Below are 27,083 nucleotides of genomic sequence, written 5' to 3'. Positions count from 1 at the left end.
GATAATGTTTCAATTTCAAATTCATCAACTTGGTGAAACAAAGCGGACTTTCAAATAAGGCGCTCTATTGTATCAATGACATAATTATATCGATATCTATCACATCGACGACAAAAACAGTCGACAATGAACTTATAGTTTTGATCTTTTGATTATTATTGTTGAATCATGGCGGCGGACGTAGGTTGGTTTCGGCAAACGCTCAGCAATATTTCCAATGAAATCGAAGTAATTAACAATTTATCAGAACTGAAAATTGCTCTGACAAGTGTTAATACCATGCAAATAAAAACACTCGCTTTGAATTTGGATCTCGGTGTAATATTTGACTGTCTCAATTCGTCCGACAAGTAAGTTTTGAGGTTATCTCACTTTTGAACATTTTCATTGTTTGTCAACATAGAAATGTGCCTACTCATGAATTAATACTGAACAAAATTAAACTGTTTAAAGTTTAAAACTGATGATTAAATACACTTTGGCTTCTAAATTTCAAATTTAATCTGATATCCAAAATTTTTGTGTTTTGTAAATTACCATAAAGCTGAATTTAACATTTGGATGACTGGCTATTCTGGTCTTGACTTTAGCCCTTATTATCTAAGCCGGACTACAATTTTCTATTTGTTCTATTTCTATAAAAATCATCAAATACAATCCTTGAAGAATATCACATCAATACAATAAAGTTACAACTCTCTCAAATTAACGTTTTATATTTGTTCATTGTAAACTTTTAATTACTGGTATTGATTCACTTAGTTGAATTTGAGATAATGCAACATTATCAAGCTTTTTGTTGTGTTCTATAAAGTAAACCAATGATAGAATGTCAAGATTATTTTTCAATATCATGATTCTTTTTTATTATTATTATTAATTCATACAAAAAGTACATCATAAAAATTATAGGGAGAGAAAAAATAAGGTTACCTTGTGCTATTCCTCTCCTAAATTTATATAAGGTTACACATAGTCCAAAATAGGTGAAGTCTTGTAGTTGTTCACTTCACAAAATTTTCAGTCTTCAATTATTTTCACAATGTAGATTTTTAAATTTAGATGTTCAAAACCAAACATAGGAATATATTTCACATTATTATCACTAAAATAGTAAAAATTCACATTTTAAAGAAATAATTTTGTAGGACCAAAAATCAAACTTAAATTTATGATGATTGACAAGTTTAATTGGATATAATGCAACATCCAGCTTCTCATTGTGTTTTATTAAGTCAATCCATGGAAAATTTTTAAATCAAACTGATATTAGTATAATACAGTCCACATTATCATAAATAAATGTATTTCATTCTTGAATTTTGAAAAAAATTCTGAATGACTCAATCAGAATTGCACAACTTTTAGAAAAATACTACAGGCTGAAGCCATTTGATAGAGTACCTTACTTGAGTTTTGATTCACATTTTTGTGTAGACTAACTTGGAAGTTGAATTCATAATCTTCTTGCAACTTGATTACACTTTAATATGCTTTTGAACTAGCTATTGTTATAATAATTTGTATTTTTTTAGTCAACAAATAGAGCTGGGCTGTCATATATTGGAAGAACTCCTGCCCTGTTTGGAACCTGCAGTTTTGCTCAATAAGTATGGTGTGGCCATGCATAGAGCTTTGGCACATCCCAATGAGACTGTCAAGCAAGTTGTTCTTACTGAGGTTAGTAATTTTATTAGTAGGCTAAACTGTATCAAAATGATTTTCAAAAATCACAATCCATGAGATCAAGTAAACCTCATTATGTATTTATAGCATAAAGTGATAGTTGAAAATCAAAAAGTGCATGGAAGTATGAGATAGATAATTTTCCCATTGATATATTATGTACACCTTCTCCATCCATTAGCCTATCCATATTTTTGGTATGCATGGAATCATGCATAAAATATAGGGAAAGTCACAAAAAAATTAGATGAAGAAAAGCTCAATAAAGTACTATATTGCAAACTAAGCAAAAAGGAATTTAATCTGATAAAGAAGGGTCAAGATGGGATTCACTATGACAGTTTACTATTACCAACTGACTGATTTCAATTATTTTCATAAAACACATTTTCTGATTTCCGACATGTGACTTTTTTTTTAGTGTAACAAATGAGCGATTAGCAAACTGCTTTTAAGAGTAGTCTTTCAATTTCATGATAAATTGTTGATTACATTTACTAATGAACAACAATTTTCCCCCCAAAAAATGGTATTACTCTGTTGCCATAGAATGAATCATTTCTTCTGTTTTTGTTGCCAATATCGGGGAACGAGCTTCGCTCTGGAGTACAAACGCATAACAAATTTATTACGAAAGAAGAAATTATAATAACATTCATACAGAAATGTTTTATCTAATCACAGTAAATCGAGATTAATTCCCAAAGGAATGCATAAATTCCCCTCACAAAGGCCCAGTTGCACAAAAGCCGGTTCAATCTTAATCATAATTTACTCCACGTAAACCAAATCAGAGAAGACCATTCCAAAAAGATGGATCTACTAGAATTAATCAGGATAGAAAATAACCCGGCTTTTTTGCAACCGGCACTAAGTACCTGATTGAATGATTACAAAAGTTCAACAGCTGAGTCATAATTTTAACACAGTCCCACACACATGAACTCGCTCACTCACTTCCATCACCAACAGACGACGAAATAATTATTATCAGCTGTTTTTCCAAGGATGAATAATAATAATTATCCTTTTAATGTCCTCCAGCGAGTTTTCCCAGGGATGAGACCTAGTGCAATTGAATCTTTATATTATAAACCTACTATGTTCTTAATTTCGTAAAAATCGTTAGAGCCGTTTTCGAGATCCGGTGAAATACACACATCCAAACATATAAACAGAAGTTGCTCGTTTAATAGTATAGGATAAAAGTATGAAATGGATGGTTTCTCCTGTTTTTTTTCTGGCTAGATGGGTAGGCCTTTTCCAGAAAATTTTTTTCTGTCTTCAAAACTCAGTAACAATTCTCTTCATACTCATTGAAATTAATGAGAAATTGCATTTATCCAAATGCTAAGTAATAATTATTATGAAACGAAAATCCAAATTAAATGCTGTAAATCACCCAGAAGACTCCTGCTCTGCTACTGCAAATTTTGACAACAGGGTTAACAGCTAGATGAAAATTCGATGAGAAATATATTTTTCCTCCACCTACTGTCTAGTACTTACTTTACTCCCTGAAACCTAATACTAAAGTGTCACTTTTTCGCTCTCGGTAGTAAAAAACAGAAAAACTCCCTAGGGAGTAAAAGTGACTCCATTTAAATAACATGGGGAGCATCTCTATTTTGAAACTTACAATGTAATAGGTTAGAAGGTCTAAGCTCAGATGATAAAGCATAATAGAGGTGTCTGTCATTGAGTCAACTGAATTCAATACCACAACCAGAAATTTGATCAACTCATGAAATATATGTTTGTATGATAATTATTATATTCTTAATATTAGTAGACAATAAAAAATTATACAATTTTAAAAATATTTTATTCTATTTAAAATACCAGCGAACAAATATTTTTGATCTGCAATTCAAATCTGAACCGCGTGATCTGGAGTCAGCCATTTTTGGTAGCTGCTCAGCTGATATAATTGTTACAACTTTTGCCGATAGATAGCGCAATCGGCAGTGCAATCAGACGACCGGTTTTTAGGTTTTAGATTTAGGTTATGTTGTTAGGAATCATTGTCACCAATACGTAAGTTATTAGAATGATTTTATTTGCAGTTTCTATAAAAAAATGTAGATGGAGGAAAAATGTTGTGTACATCACGAGCGAAAAATACTTTTTCCCCCTCAGGAAAATTGCTGCCCTCGGCTTTGCCTCGGGCTTCAAACTTTTTCCCACAGGGAGAAAAAGTCGTACTTTTCACTCTAGATATACAAATAACTATTGAGTAGTAGCTCTCATCTCGAATTTCCAACTTAATATTAGCCCGTAATTAATATTAGCTAACCCCGTTGTTAATATTTGCAGTAGCAGAAGCGTCTTTGGGGTGATTTAGAGCATTCAATTTGGATTTCCGTTTAATAATAATTAACTATTCTCTCATGCAAAATGACTAATTTCATGGTTTTTTTCGACAGATGTGTAGAGCAGTGAAAGACAGTGACCTAGTGTCTCGAATGGGCGACCAACAGGCCCTACTGTTGAGTGTTGTCGAGTGTGTGGGTCACGACAACATGTCAGTAGCCAAGATCGCCATCTCTTTCCTGGTTTGGATGGGTCAGACGCCGTCCTACCTTGGCACACTCCTGTCGCCACAACTCTTGCAGGCGTTCAACGCGGTCAAGAAGAAGAACGAAACTACACGGTTCAGGGTATTTGAGGTGAGGTTTTTGTTTCAAATTTATTTATTTATTTATTTATTTATTTATTTATTTATTATTTATTTATTATTATTTATTTATTTATTCATTCATTCATTTATTTATTTATTATTTATTTATTTATTTATTTAGTTAGTTATTTAGTTATTTATTTATTTATAAGGTTAGCAAAAAATACAAGAATCGGAAAAGGAAAAACAGGCTACATTTATATGTATTGTATTCATTTATCCACTCAGTAGGATGGGTCAGACGCCGTCCCACCTTGACACACTCCTGTCAAGGATAATTTTCAATTTTTGAAACCAACTTCATTCTTTTCAATAGGAAGGTGGTGATATTAATAATAATAATAATAATAATAATAAAAAGCCTTGGTGTCTCAGGAGTGCAAAACATGGAATTCTAAAGGCGATTGTACTCACCACGGTATCAATGATTAGATCCTTTTTAAATTTGACAGAATAGAGATGTATCAAAGTCTTGCCAATGGCCGACTCAAGCTGCGTACAGATATACGCGCTTCGAACCCGCTCCGCGCAAGCTCCGCCCTCGTTCCGCCATCGCTCTGCAATCGTTCCGCCCCCGATCTGCAGTCGCACCGATCATGAAAGTTACGGGAGATGTTAGCTCTTCTCGCGTTCCACTCTTGCTCCCCGGTCGATCATCAATCGATCTGCTCGAGTGACGTTCGGTTGCTGAGCAGAGCGAAAGTTTGTACGCACCTTTAGGTTGCAATAAAAAATGCTCACTTTGATGAAATAATTGAATAATAATAATACGGAGGGTGATGCCCACATAAGCTCATAGGCTTGTGCGTGGGTAATGAGTGAGAGGGATGATGATGAGAGATGACGACTACTTTCAAGGTAGTCGGGACCGACGGCTTATCGTCTCCTCCGAAAATATTATACCTGATTTCGGTACAGAATTCCAAGAGAAAATGATTTTTTATCAATTTATCAACTTAATAGAATGGGTCAGACGCCGTCCCACCTTGACACACTCCTGTCAAGGATAATTTACTATTTTGAATATAACTTCATTTTTTTTTTAAATAGAAGGTTGTCATAGATGATACATTATTTCGATACATAATTTCAAGAGAAAATGATTTTCTATCAATTTATCAACTCAATAGAATGGGTCAGACGCCGTCCCACCTTGACACACTCCTGTCAAGGATAATCTACAATTTTTGAAATCAACTCCATTTATTTGAATAGGAAGGTGGTCATATTATTCCTGACTGCTATACAGAAATTCAAGAGAAAATGATTTTCTATCAATTTATGAACTCAAAAGAATGGGTCAGACGCCGTCCCACCTTGACACACTCCTGTCAAGGATAATCTACAATTTTTGAAACCAACTTCATTTATTTGAATAGGAAGGTGGTCATATTAGACCTGACTTCGATACAGAATTTCAAGAGAAAATTATTTTCCATCAATTTATGAACTCAGAAGAATGGGTCAGACGCTGTCCCACCTTGACACACTCCTGTCAAGGATAATCTACAATTTTTGAAACCAACTTCATTTATTTGAATAGGAAGGTGGTCGTATTATACCTGATTTCAATACAGAATTTCTAGAGGAAATGATTGGAGAAAAGCGCATATCCCATATTCCATACTCATAAGGATCATGTGGTGATATCTCTGATATAAGATACATTCAAGTTAAGTGGTACATTATGGGCCGGTTTCCGAGCTCGGTATTTAGCTAAGTCCTAGACTTTAAACAGCTGAAGTCAGAAAATTGGCTTTCCGAAACGGGGCGTAGTCGCAGTCATTGTTATAGTCACGTTTGAATTAAATTTCGAAAAACTAGAAAATTGAACACAAAATTAAATACAGTGTAAAGTTTCAGCTATTTTGAATTATTTAGGAATGTCTAATTTCGTCAAGGAAAAACGTTTCCAATTATAGAAATGAGAAAATAAAAACTACAACTACTGTTATAAAAGCTGCGACTACGCCCCGTTTTGGAAAGCCAATTTTCTGACTCCAGCTGTTTAAAGTCTAGGACTTAGCTGAATCCCGAGCTCGGAAACTGCCCCTTAATCTAAAGGTGAAATTCTCAAGCTACGACTCTGTACGGCTGTAGTCTATTAGTGTATATTACATATTGTAGACTATTTTATGTCGACTACAGCCACTACCTCCGTAAACAAAGCTACAGTGCAGTCTGGTGACGTCAGCACTGGTAGGGCTCCTACACCAATAAAAAATTGTTGATTTCAGCTGATCTATATCAGCTAATGTTTTTATTGGTGTAGGAGCCCTACCTGTGCTGACGTCACCAGAATGCACTGTGGCTTTGTTTACAGAGGAAGTGCTAAAGCCCACAATAATATACAATAATAGAATACAGCTACTAATTCAGCATGTCACTTGTTAATTCAGAAACTTCACTTGTGAATTGGACTTTAAGGGCGAGGCCAAATGAACGTATTTTCGAACGTTTTCTGACAAGTTGGAAGGCCAGGAAGCTCTCTCTGATTGGCTAATTGGGAATCAGCTGATAATCAGGCAATCGGAAAGCTTTCTGCTTTGCCGACTCGTCTGAAAACAGTGCTCGTTTGGCCTCGCCCTGAATAAACGCTTGGTGTGGCTTGGCCGTATGAGTCAAGATTTTCGCTTATACGACTGCGACCGACGACCAAGAAATAATGGAAATAAATTGTAGAAGACATATTATTGTCAATTTTGTTCTGATTTCTCCATTTTCTCTGAATATTATGTATTTTTGCTAATTACGTGGTTAAGTGGTAGAGTGTAAATTACTCTCCAAACTTTGCTACTTCAACAAATAAAGAAGTACATATTTATTGGATAGAGCAAACAATACAATAGTCGGAAAAGAAAAAACAGGCTATTGCCCAAAACTTCTTCAATTTCCTAATTTTGTCTTTAATTGTCCAAATATTATGTAGATTATGTACATTTCAATTTATACACTAAATCATCAATCTGAATATACAAATCAGAATAAAACAAACAATTTTTAATCATATATTTATCGTATCATTATGTCAGAAAATCATACAAACAAAGATGTAGAGTACTATTTACTCTCGTCAATAAACATACAAATAAAACAAATTAAAATGCTTTCCATAAAGTGATTGAATCTATAAAGAATGGAGCGATAGACTAGATAATGAAGTCATTCTATTCTATTCGATTATATTATTAGTCGGCCGCGGTAGCATAAAAATGAACGAAACCTCAAGAGTGAAGATCAGATTAGAATAAAAGTGAGACCACGGAGGACAGAGCTAGTGAATTCCCTAGGCGAACAATTGTACGTTTTGGAAATTGATCGATTTTTAGTGCACTGTTACTGTTCACTTGATTTTTCAAGACATTTTTATTCTAATATCATTGTAACTGTTATTGTTATTGTTTCGTTCTTTATTGCTTTTACTCATTGTATTTTTGTGTGGTGTGAATAAATTATTTTATTATTAATATCAAAACAAATCGAATTCATCCACTCGAAATTCATACAATATACCTTCATACAAAATACACATAATATACACTTTTTGTGTAGTTGAGAAGTTGATATTGTGGTAATTATTCATATTAAATGTGAAAGACTGAGAAATTTTCAAAAAACCACAGATTTATTGATACTTAGAAAGACCGGTTTCGGTTATTACACCATTGTCAATCTCTGATAAACTTTATCAGAGTCAACTTCTGATTGATTGATTGATTGATTGAGTACTTTATTTACGTAGATTACAATATATACTGTCTTATACACTTATATACAATAGCTTACAATACAGCAAAATTATAGATGAATTTACATGATATAGACTAAGCAAATAATTATTGAACTGTATATGATATGAAAAAGCAATTTGTAATATAATAACTATAGATAATAATTATATTGTTATGCATCTACAAAAATTGGCGGAGCTTTGGACATATCAATGTCCATTCTTCGGAAAGAATATTAAAAATATCCTCCCCACTAACTCTCTACCAAAATCTCTCTGATCAGAGATGGTGTGAAAGACAATGGTGTAATAACCGAAACCGGTCTTTCTAAGTATCAATAAATCTGTGGTTTTTCACAATTTCTCAGTCTTTTTCATTTAATATGAATAATTATCACAATATCAACTTCTCAACTACACAAAAGTGTATATTAAAAAAGTGTATACGTATGTTTAAAAGTGTATACGTGATCAGTATAATTTCCAAGATACTATTTAATTTCTACTTTTGTAATTTGTAATTTGAGAAGGAAATAAATTCATTTATTCATTTATTATATGTATTTTGTATAGAGATATATTGTATGAATTTCGAGTAGATGAATTTGATTTGTTTTGATATTAAACATCTCTGATAAAGTTTATCAGAGATTGACAATGGTGTAATAACCGAAACCGGTCTTTCTAAGTATCAATAAATCTGTGGTTTTTTGACAATTTCTTAGTCTTTTTCATTCAACATAATATATTTTTTGATTAATTTGTTACAGGTTATAGTAGAAGTAAGCGCCATATCCAGTCCAGGCCTGGAAGCATGTCATAACAGTGGACTGCTGACTGAACTGTTGAATGAGACTAAGCAGAAAAGTGACATCCTAACCAAATTGACAGCTATCGAACTCATCACCAAGTTGGCGCTCACTCATCACGGCATGGATTATTTGGAGAAATATGGCGTCACTGATGCATTGGCGCAAGAGATTGTTGGCTGTGGAGATGGGTCGCTGGAGTCGCTTATTATCCCTGGTAAAAAAATTATCAATTAAAAATTACTACATTATAATTATTAAGGCCAGATTGCACAAAAACCTGTTGAATTTTAGAATAGAATAAAGTATCATTTGCTTTTAAATACTTATGCCCGGTTTCTCAGTCGTTCCATAAACTGTTTATCGATTCAATAAATTTATTGAATCGATAAACATGAGAAATGCGTTTCTAGAACGCTCCATAAACTTATTGAATCCTTAAATCTCTCGATAAACTACAGTGCCAAAATCCAGCCGAAAAATATTTATAGAATGGATAAATTTGTCAAATTTTCGGAATGGATCAAACTTTCGGTGGCAATCGAAAAATTAAGTTACAAAAATCTGGTGTGGTACACTCACACAACTTTCCTTGCTCATTGAACTTCAAGCCCTATTCTTAAACGAAAATAATTAGGGGAATAACATAATGACGATTGGCGGTAACATATTGAAACTACGATCAGACTTCTGTATGTTTGTATCTATATATATAAAAGCGAAATGGCACTCACTCACTGACTCACTCACTCACTCACTCACTCACTCACTCACTCACTCGCATAACTGAAAATCTACCGGACCAAAAACGTTCAAATTTGGTAGGTATGTTCAGTTGGCCCTTTAGAGGCGCACTAAGAAATCTTTTGGCAATATTTTAACTCTAAGGGTTGTTTTTAAGGGTTTAAAGATCGTCTTTTAGCATGTATATTCTTCTTCTCCCAATCTCTTAATTATAATTGGAATTTATAGTATCATATGTTACTATAGAACTATAATCTAGATAGAGTACCTCTTCGAAACAGTTGTTAACTGGCAACTAAATTAATAATTTTGTCAAGTTGGCATTAAGTTGAGTTGACTTTGTTAGGTTGGCACCAAGTTGAAGATTTAAATGCATTTATCGCGGAGAAATTGATTGGGCACTGCTACTTCAATCCTGGGGATATTATATTACTAGCAGTCAGGCTCGCTTCGCTCGCCATATCCGTTTAGTCTGGACCCCCGACTGGATTGTCCTAACATATGATAAAAATGCCCAAATGAAAAATGCAGGCGAGCGAAGCGAGCCTGCTGATCTCATTCTTGGACGATCCAGCCTTGGGTCCAGACGGATATGGCGAGCGAAGCGAGCCTGACGGCTTGTATAATTATAATTTATTGTTTTCAGAGTACTTTTTCCTTTGTGTAAATTGTGAAATTCGATTATTTTTTTGAAAGTCGTCAAAACAGCTGTTCTACAGATGGAATATCTCGACTATGTGTTCATTTAATATGAATAATTACCACAATATCAACTTCTCAACTACACAAAAGTGTATATTATATGTATTTTGTATAAAGGTATATTGTATGAATTTCGAGTAGATGAATTCGATTTGTTTTGTTATTAAACATCTCTGATAAAGTTTATCAGAGATTGACAATGGTGTAATAACCGAAACCGGTCTTTCTAAGTATCAATAAATCTGTGGTTTTCTGACAATTTCTCAGTCTTTTTCATTTAACATAATATATATTTTGATTAATTTTTTACAGGTTATAGTAGAAGTAAGCGCCATATCCAGTCCAGGCCTGGAAGCATGTCATAACAGTGGACTGCTGACTGAACTGTTGAATGAGACTAAGCAGAAAAGTGACATCCTAACCAAGTTGACAGCTATCGAACTCATCACCAAGTTGGCGCTCACTCATCACGGCATGGATTATTTGGAGAAATATGGCGTCACTGATGCACTGGCGCAAGAGATTGTTGGCTGTGGAGATGGGTCGCTGGAGTCGCTTATTATCCCTGGTAAAAAAATTATCAATTAAAAATTACTACATTATAATTATTAAGGCCAGATTGCATAAAAACCTGTTGAATTTTAGAATAGAATAGAGTATCATTTGCTTTTAAATACTTATGCCCGGTTTCTCAGTCGTTCCATAAACTGTTTATCGATTCAATAACTTTATTGGATCGATAAACATGAGAAATGCGTTTCTAGAACGCTCCATAAACTTATTGAATCCTTAAATCTCTCGATAAACTACAGTGCCAAAATCCAGCCGAAAAATATTTATAGAATGGATAAATTTGTCAAATTTTCGGAATGGATCAAACTTTCGGTGGCAATCGAAAAATTAAGTTACAAAAATCTGGTGTGGTACACTCACACAACTTTCCTTGCTCATTGAACTTCAAGCCCTATTCTTAAACGAAAATAATTTAGGGGAATAACATAATGACGATTGGCGGTAACATATTTGAAACTACGATCAGACTTCTGTATGTTTGTATCTATATATATAAAAGCGAAATGGCACTCACTCACTGACTCACTCACTCACTCACTCACTCACTCACTCACTCGCATAACTGAAAATCTACCGGACCAAAAACGTTCAAATTTGGTAGGTATGTTCAGTTGGCCCTTTAGAGGCGCACTAAGAAATCTTTTGGCAATATTTTAACTCTAAGGGTTGTTTTTAAGGGTTTAAAGATCGTCTTTTAGCATGTATATTCTTCTTCTCCCAATCTCTTAATTATAATTGGAATTTATAGTATCATATGTTACTATAGAACTATAATCTAGATAGAGTACCTCTTCGAAACAGTTGTTAACTGGCAACTAAATTAATAATTTTGTCAAGTTGGCATTAAGTTGAGTTGACTTTGTTAGGTTGGCACCAAGTTGAAGATTTAAATGCATTTATCGCGGAGAAATTGATTGGGCACTGCTACTTCAATCCTGGGGATATTATATTACTAGCAGTCAGGCTCGCTTCGCTCGCCATATCCGTTTAGTCTGGACCCCCGACTGGATTGTCCTAACATATGATAAAAATGCCCAAATGAAAAATGCAGGCGAGCGAAGCGAGCCTGCTGATCTCATTCTTGGACGATCCAGCCTTGGGTCCAGACGGATATGGCGAGCGAAGCGAGCCTGACGGCTTGTATAATTATAATTTATTGTTTTCAGAGTACTTTTTCCTTTGTGTAAATTGTGAAATTCGATTATTTTTTTGAAAGTCGTCAAAACAGCTGTTCTACAGATGGAATATCTCGACTATGTGTTCTTTTTATGAACTTCTCTACCTACCTCATGCACGAGAAGGAGGTTACAAAGTCCATTTCTCAAGGATGGGGTGGACCCCCCATTAGTTTCCCAGAAAGGAGACTCATGCCAGTTGATAGAGCTGATAAATAACTATACAGGGTATGAATTTAAAAAAAATCTGTCAAGTCAATTTTGAGAAAATCTTGAAAAACATGGTTTTCTAGTAATTATCCGCCATTTTTCTCAAGAATATTACGGAGCTCCTGCAATTTTCCTAGAATTGAGACTCATGCCAGTAGATAGGGCTTATAAAAAGCTATCCATGGTATAAATTTGAAGAAAATCGTTAGAGCAGTTTTCGAGAAAACCGTGAAAAACATGGTTTTTTAGTAATTATCCGCAATTTTTTCCGCCATTTTGAATTCAATTTTATTGAATTTCTTATTGTCGGATCCTCATGGTATAAGGACCTTAAGTTTAAAATTTCAAGTCAACCGGTTGATTAGGAATGGAGTTATCGTGTTCACAGGCATACACACACACACACACACACACACACACACACACACACACACACACACACACACACACACACACACACACACACACACAAATGATGTTTTTGGACTCAGGGGACCTTGAAATGTATAGAAAACTTGAAATTAGCGTACCTTAATGCAATACTTTCCTTAGGGAAAGCGATACTTTCCTTACCTATGGTAATAGGGCAAGGATAGTAAAAATTAAGTGTAGGTCACCATTATTTTAAAAATAAAACTGATAAGAAAACAGAAAAATAAAATAAATAAGTTTCACTATATTTATCATTGCTAGCCCTTATCTGGTGTATCCATCTTGTTTTGGAGACATCAGCCAAAAGATGTCAGTACTGTAGGAAATAACCTACCTCACAATAAGCAGCATGGAATAAACAACCAAGATTTGGTTGGTTACCATAACATCAAGGCCCGGTTGCACAAAAGCCGGTTAAATGTTAATTTCACGAGAACCAACCAGAGAAGGCCTTTTTGATAAGACGGCTTTTCTGGTTCTCGTGGGATTAATCACGATTAAAATTTAACCGGCTTTTGTACAACTGGCACCAAGTTTGTTCACGAAAGTGGCCGGTTTGGGATCATGCCATGTTGCCAGATTCATTGAACAGATAAATCGTTCCATAGCTATGGATTCTATAAATATGTTCAAGAAAACAATAAAAATTTATTGAGTACATAAAGTTATTAAATCAATAGCTGTAGCGTTATTTATTAAACGACTGAGAAACTGAACATTGTAGCAAGATTTCTAGTATGTCTAGTGCGGAGTCAGGTGTCACAAGGTGTCAAACTATCATATAAGATAACTGAAAAATAACTGGTCTTACAAACTATCTGAAAAAAACTGAATAACCGATAATAATTGACTGGAAAAACGTCAATAAAAATAACAAACAAAATTCGTTAAATTTTAATCATGATTAAAATCATGTTTTTATCGGATCGGTTTCATGAGAACCGATCAAAGAAGGGTTTTCCGAGAAGAGGCTTCTCTGATTGGTTCTTGTGGCATTTAATCGGGATTAGAAGTTAACAGACTTCTGTGCAACCGGATTTTATTGAAGCCTAATATATAGGCCTATAATGAGATCCAAGTTATAATGGCAGTGGTGATAGATACGAGAAAAACGTTGCCAATCCTCTGTCTTGTCAATGCCTTCTATAGACTGTAGCTGTAACAGATTTATTAATTGAATAAAAACACACATATGTTGTCAAATTCTACACAGTTTTATTCGGTACACGACTAGAAACAAAGATTTATTAATGTAATACTAACTGTTCATTCTTGTTTAAAATAATCAATTATATTTTATTATGCAAGAAATGATGTTTTTCAATAATTTCATCATTAAGATGAAATATTTTGTCAATTAATTATCAATTCTACATTGTTAAAGACGATCTGGCAACAGAGCAAAGCGAGAAAGAGATAGCGCTATCAGCTTTTTTGAATGATAGACAAGGATAGCAATACCATTGCTAATCAAACACTGCCATTATTGATGTGATCAAAGGAATAGTGATGTCCACGTTATAATGGCAGTATGTGATTAATATTAGTTTTGCTATCCTTGTCTATCATTCGACAAAACATATATCGCTATCCTTTTCTACAACATATTTAATCTTAAGTATGATAATAATACATCATTCGATTATTGAAAATATATATCTTGACGAATAAAAAAATATAATTGATTATTCAAAACAAAAATGAACAGTCAATATCGCATCAGATGTACCCGTATCATCTATCCTTCATAGAAGGCAGTGGCAAGGCAGAATCGGCAACGTTGTTCTCTTATCTTTTTCTACTGACATTATAACGTGGACCTCATGTTATAACCGGGGTTTTTACCAAGTGTTATGTTTATTATGTTAATGTTTTAAATGTGAAAGGTTGGGCTAGGGGGTTAGGTTTTTGCTTTGAAATAGCAATATGCTTACTTAGTTATAGCATAGAAAAACAATAGCTTAAGTAGATATCCCATGGTATAGGGAATTTATGTCGCAACTTTTACTGTTATCTCAAGCCGATTACTGTCGATTATTGTCAATTTTTACTGTTTTGTTGGGGTGAGAGTGTATGAAATGAACGGCACAATTTGAAAGACTACCTACGTCACACAGCTGCATAGGAAAGAACTATGTGAACTATCGGCTTGGGATAACAGTAAAAGTTGCGACATGAACGCCCTATACCATGGGATATCTACTATGCTATCGTTTCTCTATGGTTATAATGTACTTAGTGTTTTTAACATCAGTTAAATTTAAATAATCGGCAATTTAGATATGAAATTTGTGATTGTGGACAATCCATATTCCGGTTTTGGACAATATTCAAATTTCAAATTAGGATTGAATCAGTTTTGGGTGAATGAGAATGGCTGTTGTATTACTATAATACTGAGGGTGATGCCCACATAAGCTCTTAGGCTTGTGCGTGTTATTATGATAATAATCCACACATATTGTTATTTCTATATTTTTATTTATAAGACAGATGAATTTGATTCGATGATGAATAAATCAAATAAAAATTGTAATTTTTTCAGGTATAATGAAGTTCTTCGGCAACATAGCGCAGTTCTGGCCGCGGGATATATTCGAAAAGTACTCGAAAGTGATTGGCGCCATATTTGAGTTTTCAAATTCGGCCGATGCAAACCTGGCGGCCATCGCGTTGGAAACGATCGGCTATGTGGCCACCACACCCGAGGGTAAACTCTGTCTGAACAAACATGGTATGTTTTTTCAAAGTTATTCATTTTTGAAAGTTTTCTCAAATTTATTTAGACGAGGTGATAGTTTGGTGAGATTTACTTCAGACTCAATGCAATGCATACATTGATATCACATATACCTAATAACAGAAAAAAATGGAGAATCCCTACTTGAATAAAGTATTATTTTGTTTCACGCTATACTGGAAGTGTTTGATTAACATTGGTGTTGCTATCCTTGTCTGTCATTCGACAAAGCCGATAGCGCCATCTTTTTCTAGCTCCGCAACAAGCCACACTGTCACAAGGCAGAGAATCGGTTACGCCGTTTTCCTATCCTTTTCCACTGCCATTATAACGTAGACGTTATTTTTTCTCTCCCTATCTTTTGATGATGTATTTATTGTATGAATCAATAAAGAATAATTTACCTCACCATACCTTCGAGGCTTCATCAAGGATCTTGCGTTAATGTGTCCGCTACCAACTGATCTGTAAATTTAATTAAAAGCTGGATTGAATTACTGGATACAATTTTATTAATGTTTGGAAAGGACTCGGCTATCAACTTGATGTGTGCCACGTGACAAGTAGTGGTTATATTGAACGTTTGTACAGTTCTCTATAAAACAGACTTGCTTTTCCATCCAATTATATAATTAATATCTGTAGACTTAGGACGAGACCATATTAGGCGTTTCCAGACGAGTCGGCAGGGCAGGGGAAGCTTTCCGATTGGCTAACTATCAGCTGATTCCTGACTGCCAACCCAAACAGCCAATCGGAGAGCTTCATTCCCTGCTGACTCTTTTGACATCGTCTGAAAAACGTCTAATATAGTATTGTCCTTAATGTAACAAATCAATATGAAGAGCTTAAAATACGATATTTATTTATATTATATTATCAATATAAATAATAATATAAATTAAATAATAGGCATATTATAAAACTAGCTTACCCGACGAACTTTGTACCGCCAAAAAGTCAATGTATCTCATGTCACAGTTGACTTTTTTTGGTGAATCAATAAATTTATCTGACAATCAATATTTTTATTTACATCTCAATACGGACATATTCTTCTCAATCAATTGGTAGTAATATCTATCAATAAAGTGTTGAATTAAAAAAATAGATAGGTTAAATCAGTGTTTCAAAGATGAATTTAATGTTTTCATAGTTGTTGATTGTCAATAGATGGTCCAAGAAATATGCGATGTACGATTAATTACACAGAATACTCTTTCCATTTTCCATTTTAGGATGAATATAAGCTAAGCTAAATTCGAAAAAAAATAATTTAGTCTGTCATTATTTAGTAATAATTAATGAATGCAATATGAACAACTCTATTTTATGAGATAAATAATTTTTTCCAACATTTTCCAGTTTCTCCCATTATAGGGGGGTGATAATTATCTACAGCTGGTATTAATCAACTACACTAACTTCAACTCCAAAATACCGTTTTAATACCAGTACACGATAATTTATCACAGGGTAACGTGTTTATTATACAGCTGGTTACTTTAGATGCTAAATCATAGGTAGCCGCTCAGCCGAAAATTTCGAAAACATAGGTCTGTAAAGTGGATTGATAAATAATAATTATTAGCCCCCCTATTAAAATTTTTGGTTAGAAACCATCCCCAATATTCACACGACATAATTATTCCCAAAGTTTCATGCCGTTCTGTCAAGTAGTTTTCGAGTCTATAGGGAAGAAACAAACAAACAAACAGACATTCTTTTCCATAGATATATATATAGATTTCAACTGAGTCATTGCCAATATTGTAGAACCGTTCCATAATTGAATAAAAACACAAATGTTGTCAAATTCTACACTGTTGTTTTATTTAGTACACGACCAAGGTATCGTGACCACACCGGTCACATTTTCAAGTTGACCGAATAAAACTGTGTAGAATTTGACAACATATTTGTGTTTTTATTAAATTTCAGATATATATAGATTTATTTATCAAAATTAGGGAGAGAAACAGTTTTGGGTTTATTCTGTTGATTGTCTCCCAATCATTAATTTGATATTGTGATTGTGGAATGTAATAAATAATAATATTCATTTCCGAACACTCTGTATTTTGTCCATTACATCGTATTAATTTTGCATTAATTTTCCAGGAGATGCGATGTCTTCAGTAATGCGAAAACTCAACCAACTGATCACTTCAGCTCCGGCAGAAGTCAGAGTTCGCCCTCTCAACACCATTGCAAATATTATTGGCTTGGAGGTTTGTACTGTACCACTTTTTTTTTAGTGATACTTACTCCTTGGCGCTACAGCTCATTCAAAGCCTTGACCTCCTTCAAAAATCCTCTCCATTCGTCTCTATCGGCAGCCTTACGTCTCCATCCCCAGACACCCAGCTTCCTAATGTCGTCCTCCACATCCTCCAGCCAACGCTTTCTTGGACTTCCTCTCAGCCTTCTTCCTCCTGGCTTGTTCCTGAAGACCTTTCTTACAATTCTTGAGCCTCCTGGCTTGTTCCTGAAGACCTTTTTTACAATTCTTGAGTCACTCATCCTCTCAACGTATCCCAGCCTACTCAAACGCCTCACTTTTATCTCGACAGTGATATTTTAGTGATATTTAGTGCAAAGCGTCAGCATGAATAACACCAATGTTTTGAACAGCACTACAAATATCTTTGTGAAAACACAAATATTGAAATTGTCAACCACTTTTATGTAAATATAGGCTACACTTTCATACACAGCATTACAAATATTATTGTGAAAACACCAATCGAAATTGTCAACCACTTTTGTTGAGTATCAAGATGAGATGATACTGTATCATATCGTTTTGATACTGTATCATGTGTGGTGATACTGTATCATTTTTTTGTGATACCGTATCATTTTTGTAAAAACCACAACACAACTGTAAATATTATTGGCTTGGAAGTTTTACCCTAGTAAGATTCACTTCGAACTGTCCGCAATCCTTACAAGACCCACTAACTTTTCTTTTTAATACATTTAATATATAAAAGCGAAATGGCACTCACTCACTGACTGACTCACTCACTCGCAGAACTAAAAATCTACCAGACCAAAAACGTTCAAATTTGGTAGGCATGTTCAGTTGGCCCTTTAGAGGCGCACTATGAACGGATTATTTGGAAAAATTTTCAAAGATACGCCCAAAATCTGCGTTTTTCCAGCGTTTTTAGCGTTTTCCCAGCATAATCAAGAACAAATGAACATAAAATGTTCAAATTCAGTACAAAAGCTCAGCTAGGGTGTAATAATGTTGTGTTAGAAGGAATTTGAAATAATGCCAAAGATACGCCCAAAATCTGCCGTTTTCCAGCGTTTATTAGCGTTTTCTCAGCTTTATTGAGAACAAATAATGTTCAAATTCAGTACAGAAGCTCAGCTAGGGTGTAATAATGTTGTGTTGAAAGGAATTTGAAATAATGCTAAAGATACGCCCAAAATCTTCGTTTTTCCAGCGTTTTTTTGCGCTTTTTCAGCTTTATCAAGAACAAATGAACAGAAAATGTTCAAATTTAATACAGAAGCTCAGCTGGTGTGTAATAATGTTGTGTTTGAAGTAATTTGAAGTAGCGCCAAAGATAAGCCCAAAATTATCGTTTTCCAATGTTTTTCTCAGCTTTTCTGCTTTTTCTCACCTTTTTCAATAATTGATGGAAATATATTAGAAAAAAATTCAGTATACAGGTTTAGCTGAGGTGGAAGAATAAATTTTGTTCGTCAAAAATACGCCGATATAGTAACAGGTGTTTTTACCAGCGTTTTTCTACGTTTTCTCAAATTTTCGAGATCAAATTGACATAAAACGTTCAAATTCGGTACAGTGGTTCCGCTGAGATCCACATGCAGGCGAGCGAAGCGAGCCCGCTGATCTCATTTTTGGACGATCCAGTCGGGGGTCCAGGGGGCGGAGCCCCCTTGCCAGACGGATATGGCGAGCGAAGCGAGCCTGACGGCTAGTGCTATTATATTTACTGTAAATTCACATTAAAATGTAAGCTATTCTTAAGAATTATTCCAATGCTTCCTAGTGAATAAATGTTGACTAATAACGTGAATTAAATTAAATAATCCATTTTCTAATCTTCCAGGGTTTTTCAATTGTTAGTGGTTCAAGATTATGTTATTCTTCAGTAAGAAGGCTGTTAAATGAAATAGATTATGCTACTATTGTAGGGGTTTGAAAGAAAGTAGTCGAGACTTGGATGATAAAAGAATAGCATTTTTCTGTATTATGATGATTCAATTAATGATAATTCAATAAAATTTACTGATAATTCAATAAAAGATCACAATAGTTGTTGGATTCTATATTATATTCTGATCATTATATTCAGTAGTATTAGAGGAGATGAAATATTGATTTTAAAGGCTCGTCATCATATTTCGTACTATTTGAAGAGATTCCATGCATTTCTACTTATTGTAAAATTAGTTCATTACTCTTTGAAGGTGTAAATATGATAAATTATAGCCTTCATTTGGATTTGAGCTGGTGAATTCATTTCTGCCTGCATAAAATCTCTATCCATCGTGAAGATTAGGTTTATTTAACCTCCCTTTTACTAACTTTTGGTTCACCCTTTATATTAAAAGAGAGACATGTATAAATACAGGTCATAATATTCATATTAAGGATAATCCTTATGTGCTTTCCTTGAGTAAAGTAGTTGTATAAAATTAATTAATTAAAATAATTGTAGGTGATCGACCAGACGAGTGAACTACTGCAGCTGACTGAGAAATGGTACCTGAGTCTTTCCGATGCAATCCCACGCTGAGTTTCATGAATATCTGTCATCTGCCGTTTGCTGAACTGAGATTAGCCGGATTTTTAATCCTGCAGAAGATGTCCATCCAAGTCTGGGGCCAGAAGCACGTACTCAACTGTCCAGGTAACTCCAATCAATTGATACAACTGTAGAATAATAATAATAATATCGAGTGACCTGGCTGGCTCAGGTCTGGAGTCAGAGTTTTCAGGTCGCAACTGATCAATTTAGAACTGTAGAGAAAAAGTAGCATAACAAGATTTATCATGGTGTTGTGTATCAAGTTGAGATGATACTGTATCATCTTGTTCCTATTTCGGACTATGTGTAACTAAATTTTGGAGAGGAATAGCACAAGGTTACCTTATTTTTCCTCTTCCTATAATTTTGAAATTGTACTTGTATAAATTAATAAATGATACTGTATCAATATATATATGTATATGGAGAAGGATGGAGGGGATCAGTTGGAGGGATAAAGTTACAAACGAGGAGGTGTTGAGGAGGGTTGGGGAAAGAAGGAGTCTGCTGGATGTGATAAAGGGAAGAAAGAGGAGATGGCTGGGACATTGGATGAGACGGCAATGCTTGTTGGTGGATGCCATGGAGGGGACCATTCAGGGGAGAAGAGGAAGAGGGAGAAGAAGATACAAAATGTTGGACGACATCAAGGAGGGGATGAGCTACTATGCAACGAAGAGACTGGCAGAGAATAGAAGAGAGTGGAGGGCTGCTGCCATATAGAAGGACCTGCTTACGAGCAGAAAACTACAGACAGACTGTATCAAGTGCAGTGATACTGTATCAAGTGTAGTGATAGTGTATCAAGTGTAGTGATACTGTATCAAGTGTAGTGATACTGTATCAAGTAGTATAGTGATACTGTATCATTTTGTGGCGATACTGTATCATCTATAGTGATACCATAGAAGATATCCCATGGAAAATTCTTCGATTTTCTGTTAACTCAAGTCGATTGCTGTCGACTACTGATTATTATTACTGTTTTGTTGTGGTGAGAGTGTCAGATCGGCACAGTATGAGAGACTACCAGCGTCACATAACTTCACAAAAAAGAACTACAGTGCTAGGACTGTCGGCTTCAGTTGACATGAGGGAAAATTGAACATGAACATCCTATACGATGGGATATCCTCTTATCCTATCTTATCATCTATGATGGAGTGAAATTCAAATCTACAAGCACAGTAGTGCAAATTTCAATATTGCTCGGACCATCCAAATGTCACTATTAAGTTGCGAGGCAAACAATCCAAATTTCAACTAACATCTCTTTTTTCTTGAAAAATCTGGTGTGGCGCACTCACACAACTTTCCTTGCCGTTATGAAAATAATAATCAACTGACGCTAGTGTTCACGCGCATTTCAAGTCTACTATTCTAAGATCTGAGTCAGCTGGTGACAGGACAATAGCGCTTGTGACACACGAGATCTGCTATCTCTTCATAGTGTATGATTTAATAGAACCAACAGTTGCCAACAGTTTGCAATTGAATAATTGTATTTTCTCGAATTTCGAGCTTAATTTCAATTTTAAGTGAAAATGTTACCGAACATTAATTGTAGAGATTTCTATGCTCAATCTTTTCCACTTGAATTTTTTTGTTTGAATTGTCTCTGAAGCCTGATAATTGGAGTCTAAAATCAAACTTTGCATAGATGGGGCGGAGCTCTTTAAATTTTTACAGATATGGGACTTGTGGCAGTTGATAGAGCTTATCAATGACTATTTAAAACACTTTTTTGTACTCAGGGGACCTTGAAATGTATAGAAATTTAGAAATTGGGGTACCTAAATTTTTTTCGGAAAGCAGTACTTTCCTTACCGATGGTAATAGGGCAAGGAAAGTAAAAACATTCAGCAAAGCACAACAGGCTCAAGTCCAATTCTTTCACTATTTCAATCTTTACAACAATATTCAAATGCTGGACCAAGTAGTATATAATTATACTTGTGGTATAGGTAATACAAAAATCCAGTTTATCAGCAGAGAGCTTTATTATCTATCAATTTATTTCGCAGGTCTAATCGAGTTCCTGATGGATCGAGACGTTGAACCGACGCTGGAGTGCAAAACGTCCAAATTTCAAATCGTCGAGTTTTTGGTGGGATCTAATACAACGGAGACCGTATTTGGAGAGATTCTGTACAAGAGACTGGTGGACTTTGTCAGGGATGGACCCTGCTATGTGCAGGCTCTAACCGAAGTGGCCATTGAAGGCGCTGCTTAAGGGGGACTTTAGAGTCACTTAAGTGACAATCGAAGGTGTTGTTCAAGTGGCACTAAGCTGCTGCTTAAGTGAAGCTAAGGTGCTGCTTAAGTGACACTAAGGTGCTCTTCAACCCTACAGAGACACACTTACTTCATGCTAACACAGTAGACACACTGGGGTGTTGAACACCCCAATTTAATTTTGCATTTTTCTTTGAAAAATATTTAAAAAAAACAAGAACTTGGACCATACTTCATCATTTCTTAATCATTTTTGTTCCAAGTGCATACAGAAATCAAAAGTAAAGCACTGCTTATCAATATTTATACTAATTTTAGAAGTACGTATGTTCCGCCTAAGTGTTGGAGCTCCTAATCCGGTTTAAACGAATGTCTTGATCATTGCCAATGACAACTTCATCAAAAACTCACGTCTCTTCATTTTATTGTTTTGAAACTCAAGTTGTAGAGAATCATAGCATTCATTCCAATCTGATCCATCATCCCATACCACATTCGTAGTGACAATACAAGTAAATCTTTGTAATAAAAGTGTTTGATAAAAGTCCTACGTAAAAGATACTCTGGGATGTTAGACATCCCAAACGAAGAACAAGATGAGCTGGTGACCTTGTAGAATGTTATTATTACCTGGGAGTGGTGGAGAGTAGTTGACAATACTACAAACCTAATCTAGACTGGGCATAAATTCCCATCTGTTTGATATTGTCAACTGCAGAACCGAAAAAAAATCCCTGGGGTGTGAAACACCCCAGTGTGTCTCTTTAGGGTTAAGTGGTTATCCAAGGAGCTGCTTAAGGGGCACTTGAATGGTACCTGAGTGTACTTTCAGAGGACCACTAGAGGGTAACCTGAGTGTACTTTCTGTGTCACTACTGTAAATAATTGAAAAATTAATAAAAAATTGAAAGCTGGTTGAATGAGTTTCATTTGAAAAAAATATTTGTTATAGTCTTATTATATAGAGCCACAGTCTGGCTCCAATTAGCGAATTTCTGTGAAATCAAACCGATTCATGATGATTCATGATTCTGATGAGAGAAACTCCGACGTCAGTCAATAGATGGCTCTGTATGATGAGAGTCTAAGGCTCGATTGCACAAAAGCCTGTTTAATTTTAATCATGTATATATTCCACGGCTAGTACTTTTATTGGCTTTTCGATGAGGTCAGCATTAATTGACTTTTCTAAATTTGTATTATGCAAAGATGGAAATAAAACTTTTCATTATTGACCGAGCGAAGTGAGGTCTAAGATTCAAGTCGACGGTTTGGCATTTCTCTTACTGTTTAAATGTTTATATGTTGCGCATTTACGGCGAAACGCGGTAATAGATTTTCATGAAATTTGACAGATATGTTCCTTTTTTAATTGCGGGTCGACGTATATACAAGGTTATTGGAAATTTTTCATTTCAAGGATAATATAAAAGGAAAAAGGAGCCTCCTTCATATCATACGCCAATATTAGAGTAAAAATCAGACTATAGAATTATTCATCATAAATCAGCTGACAAGTGATTACACAGATGTGTGGAGAAGCCAGTCTATTGTGGAGAGAGTCTATTGCTGTATTTCCATGAGGTCTATAGTTTCAATCAGGTACTTGTGGATGAGAATACTGCGTGAGGTGTACTGTTCACAGAACTACTAGTTATTATGAGAAATAGAGATGGCTTTTCTGAGAAAAGGATCTCCGATTGGTTCATGTGGAATTTAATCATGGTTAAGATTTAACAGCCTCTTGTGCAACTGAGGCTTAGTTTTGTTTGTTATAAGGTGATTCATTTTAAGATTCTAATATTGAACTGTATGACAATAGTCCAATTTTTAACTTGGGGAACTATATTTTCACTGTCACTGTTTAAGCCAGCTTAAATTATCAGAGGTTGAGGTCATCATTGGTTGTAAATGATTCGACTTCAAATTATATTCTAAACTATAGGAAAATAGAGTCCTATTGATTGATTGATTGATTGAGTACTTTATTTATGTAGATTACAATATGTACATGTTTATACACTTATATACTAGTAGTTCTGTGAACAGTAGACCTCGCGCTCAGTAAGTTACATTGACCTGTTGTTATGTTTCTCAAAAATTAATAGACTTATTGTCTAGAAAAAATCCTAAATAAACATAGAGCTTTCGTCCTATGGGACGGTTTTGGACTGTAGTATGTTTCTTTGTCCTCAAGTTGAGTGTGGATAATAAATAACTAGTAGTTCTGTGAACAGTAGACCTCGCGCTCAGTAAGTTACATTGACCTGTTGTTATGTTTCTCAAAAATTGATAGACTTGATGTGTAGAAAAAATCCTAAATAAACATAGAGCTTTCGTCCTATCGTACCGTGACGTGTCGTCCCGGAATGTGAGTGTGAGCGCTGTTATCAGGTCTGGCTGCAACTGTCTACAACGTTGATGGAAAGATACATTTTCAAGATGTTCTATGTTTTTGAACGGGTAGTATTATAGTCAACTGTCTACTAACGTTGATGGAAAGATGCATTTTCAAGATGTTGAATGTTTTTGAACGGGTAGTATTAAGGTAGGCGCACACAGATCGTCATCGGACGGACGGCAGGCATCGGACGATTAGATTTGATGCATTGTTTTCAATTAGAGTGCGCATACGGATACGGATAGGTATGCGCACTCCAATTGAAAGCAATGCATCAAATCTAATCGTCCGATGCGTGCCGTCCGTCCGATGACGATCTGTGTGCGCCTACCTCAATAGTCCACTAAACAGCTGATTTATGATGAATAGTTCTATAGTCTGATTTTTACTCTAATATTGGCGTATGAAGGAGGCTCCTTTTGCTTTTTATATTATCCTTGAAATTCAAAATTTCCAAAAACCTTGTATATACGTCGACGCGCAATTTAAAAAGGAGCATACCTGTCAAATTTCATGAAAATCTATAACCGCGTTTCGCCGTAAATGTGCAACATATAAACATTAAGAGAAATGCCAAACTTCGACTTGAATCTTAGACCTCACTTCGCTCGGTCAACAATAGCTTACAATACAGCAGAATTATAGATGAATCTACATAATATAGACTAAGAACATAATTATTGGACTGTATATGATATGAAAAAAGCAATTTGGAATAACTATAGATAATATTGTTGTGTATCTACATAAATTGGCGGAGCTTTGGACATACCAATGTCCATTCTTTGGAAAGAATATTCAAAATATCCTTCCCACTAACTCTCTACCAAATCACTGAGTAAAAGAAGTATTCCTTCTTTTCTGTGGTCCTATGAAACAACAATTGAGGTGAAATAAATGAGAAACAATACTTTAATTTTATCATATATATTTATTTACAATAATTAACTATATTCAACATTGAATGTATTTTCAACATTCAAAATCTCACTGCTCATTAAAAGCATAATCAGTAGATATAGTAACATCATTTACACTAAGATGATCAGTACAAGAAATATCGATAACAACAATAATATTAATAATAAAATAATTGTACAAACATTAGGCTACTCACTCGCATACGTCATACAAACATACAATCTCACTATAATACTAACGATTAACATGATTAAATACATGATATCTATAATAACAACAATTTATTTGTGACATGGAATGTGGAAAATTATAATAATGTAGTCTAGATTTTGGGTTCATGACGTGATTGTGAAACTTCTTTATATTGTGATGAAGATATTTCTTTCAAAATTGCTTGAAATATTTTGCAATCCCTTTTTTCATCAAGACTAAACTATTTTGTAGATCTGCTTTTGAAACCTTCTGAGCAGAATATTGATTTATCACAAAAATATAATAATGCAGATTCATCTAGACCAGTGGTCGCCAAACAGTCGATCGCGAGCTACCGGTAGCTCGTGGAGTAGTTTTTGGTAGCTCACCGAAACGCTCGTGCAGAAGAATGTAGTCCAGTTTGAATATAATATACTTTGTTATAGTTCAGACACTTTGTTACTTGTAAATATTTGAAGTACTCAATGCCTCAATACTTCAAGAAAAGTAAGTGTTTTTTCAAATATTTACAAGTAACAAAGTGTCTGAACTATAAAAAAGTTATTATATCGTTTTTCGTCTTGGAAAACAACATCAATTTGAATATATTCACTTTCCCAGTCTGAAAAAACTTAATGACGAGAAAAATCCTCCACAGCACCGCAGCAATAACCAAGAATACTTTACAATTCTTTCAGACTTGAGACAACAGTTTGATCATCGATTTCAAGATTTTAAAAGCATATCAAATATGGTAAAATTAATCAACTCTCTTTTGTTGCATTGAGGTTGAAAGCTATGTTCAGAGCCCTACCTACTTGTGTGAAGCATCTTTTTCAAGTATGAAATTCATAAAAATTGATATAGGAACAGACTGACTGATGAACAATTGGACAACTGCATCAGAATGGCGGCTACAACGTACACTCCAAACGTCAAGAACATACTTGATGACCAAAAAGAGTTCCACTGCTCTCATTGGAATGTACATTTCAACTTTTGTTATACCTTTTGCTATGAGATAAGTAGATTTCAACACTAGAAATGTATCTTTATAGGC

General features: G+C 34.7%; 1 protein-coding gene across 1 annotated transcript; it reads left to right on the top strand.

Moving 5' to 3' along the window:
* The first annotated feature begins 154 nt into the window (after nt 1-154).
* LOC120352154 (26S proteasome non-ATPase regulatory subunit 5) lies at nt 155-22,507 on the top strand. The gene is made up of 9 exons (XM_039431824.1): nt 155-350; nt 1,536-1,680; nt 4,113-4,355; nt 8,867-9,122; nt 10,674-10,919; nt 15,287-15,475; nt 17,603-17,712; nt 20,238-20,376; nt 22,299-22,507. The coding sequence occupies exons 1-9, from the start codon at nt 169-171 to the stop codon at nt 22,505-22,507; spliced, it is 1,719 nt and encodes a 572-aa protein (XP_039287758.1). The 5' UTR covers nt 155-168.
* Nucleotides 22,508-27,083: the final 4,576 nt, after the last annotated feature.

The sequence above is a fragment of the Nilaparvata lugens genome, chromosome 7 (assembly GCF_014356525.2).
Source record: "Nilaparvata lugens isolate BPH chromosome 7, ASM1435652v1, whole genome shotgun sequence".
NCBI classification, from domain to species: Eukaryota; Metazoa; Arthropoda; class Insecta; order Hemiptera; family Delphacidae; genus Nilaparvata; species Nilaparvata lugens.
This window is presented reverse-complemented; position numbering and strand designations above follow the sequence as displayed.

Coding starts and splice junctions, on each gene's coding strand:
- LOC120352154 (XM_039431824.1), top strand. CDS start 169: ATGGCGGCGGACGTAGGTTGGTTTCGGCAAACGCTCAGCAATATTTCC. Junction 10,920..15,286: donor GGAGTCGCTTATTATCCCTG/GTAAAAAAATTA, acceptor TAATTTTTTCAG/GTATAATGAAGTTCTTCGGC. Junction 17,713..20,237: donor CAAATATTATTGGCTTGGAG/GTTTGTACTGTA, acceptor ATGGTACCTGAG/TCTTTCCGATGCAATCCCAC.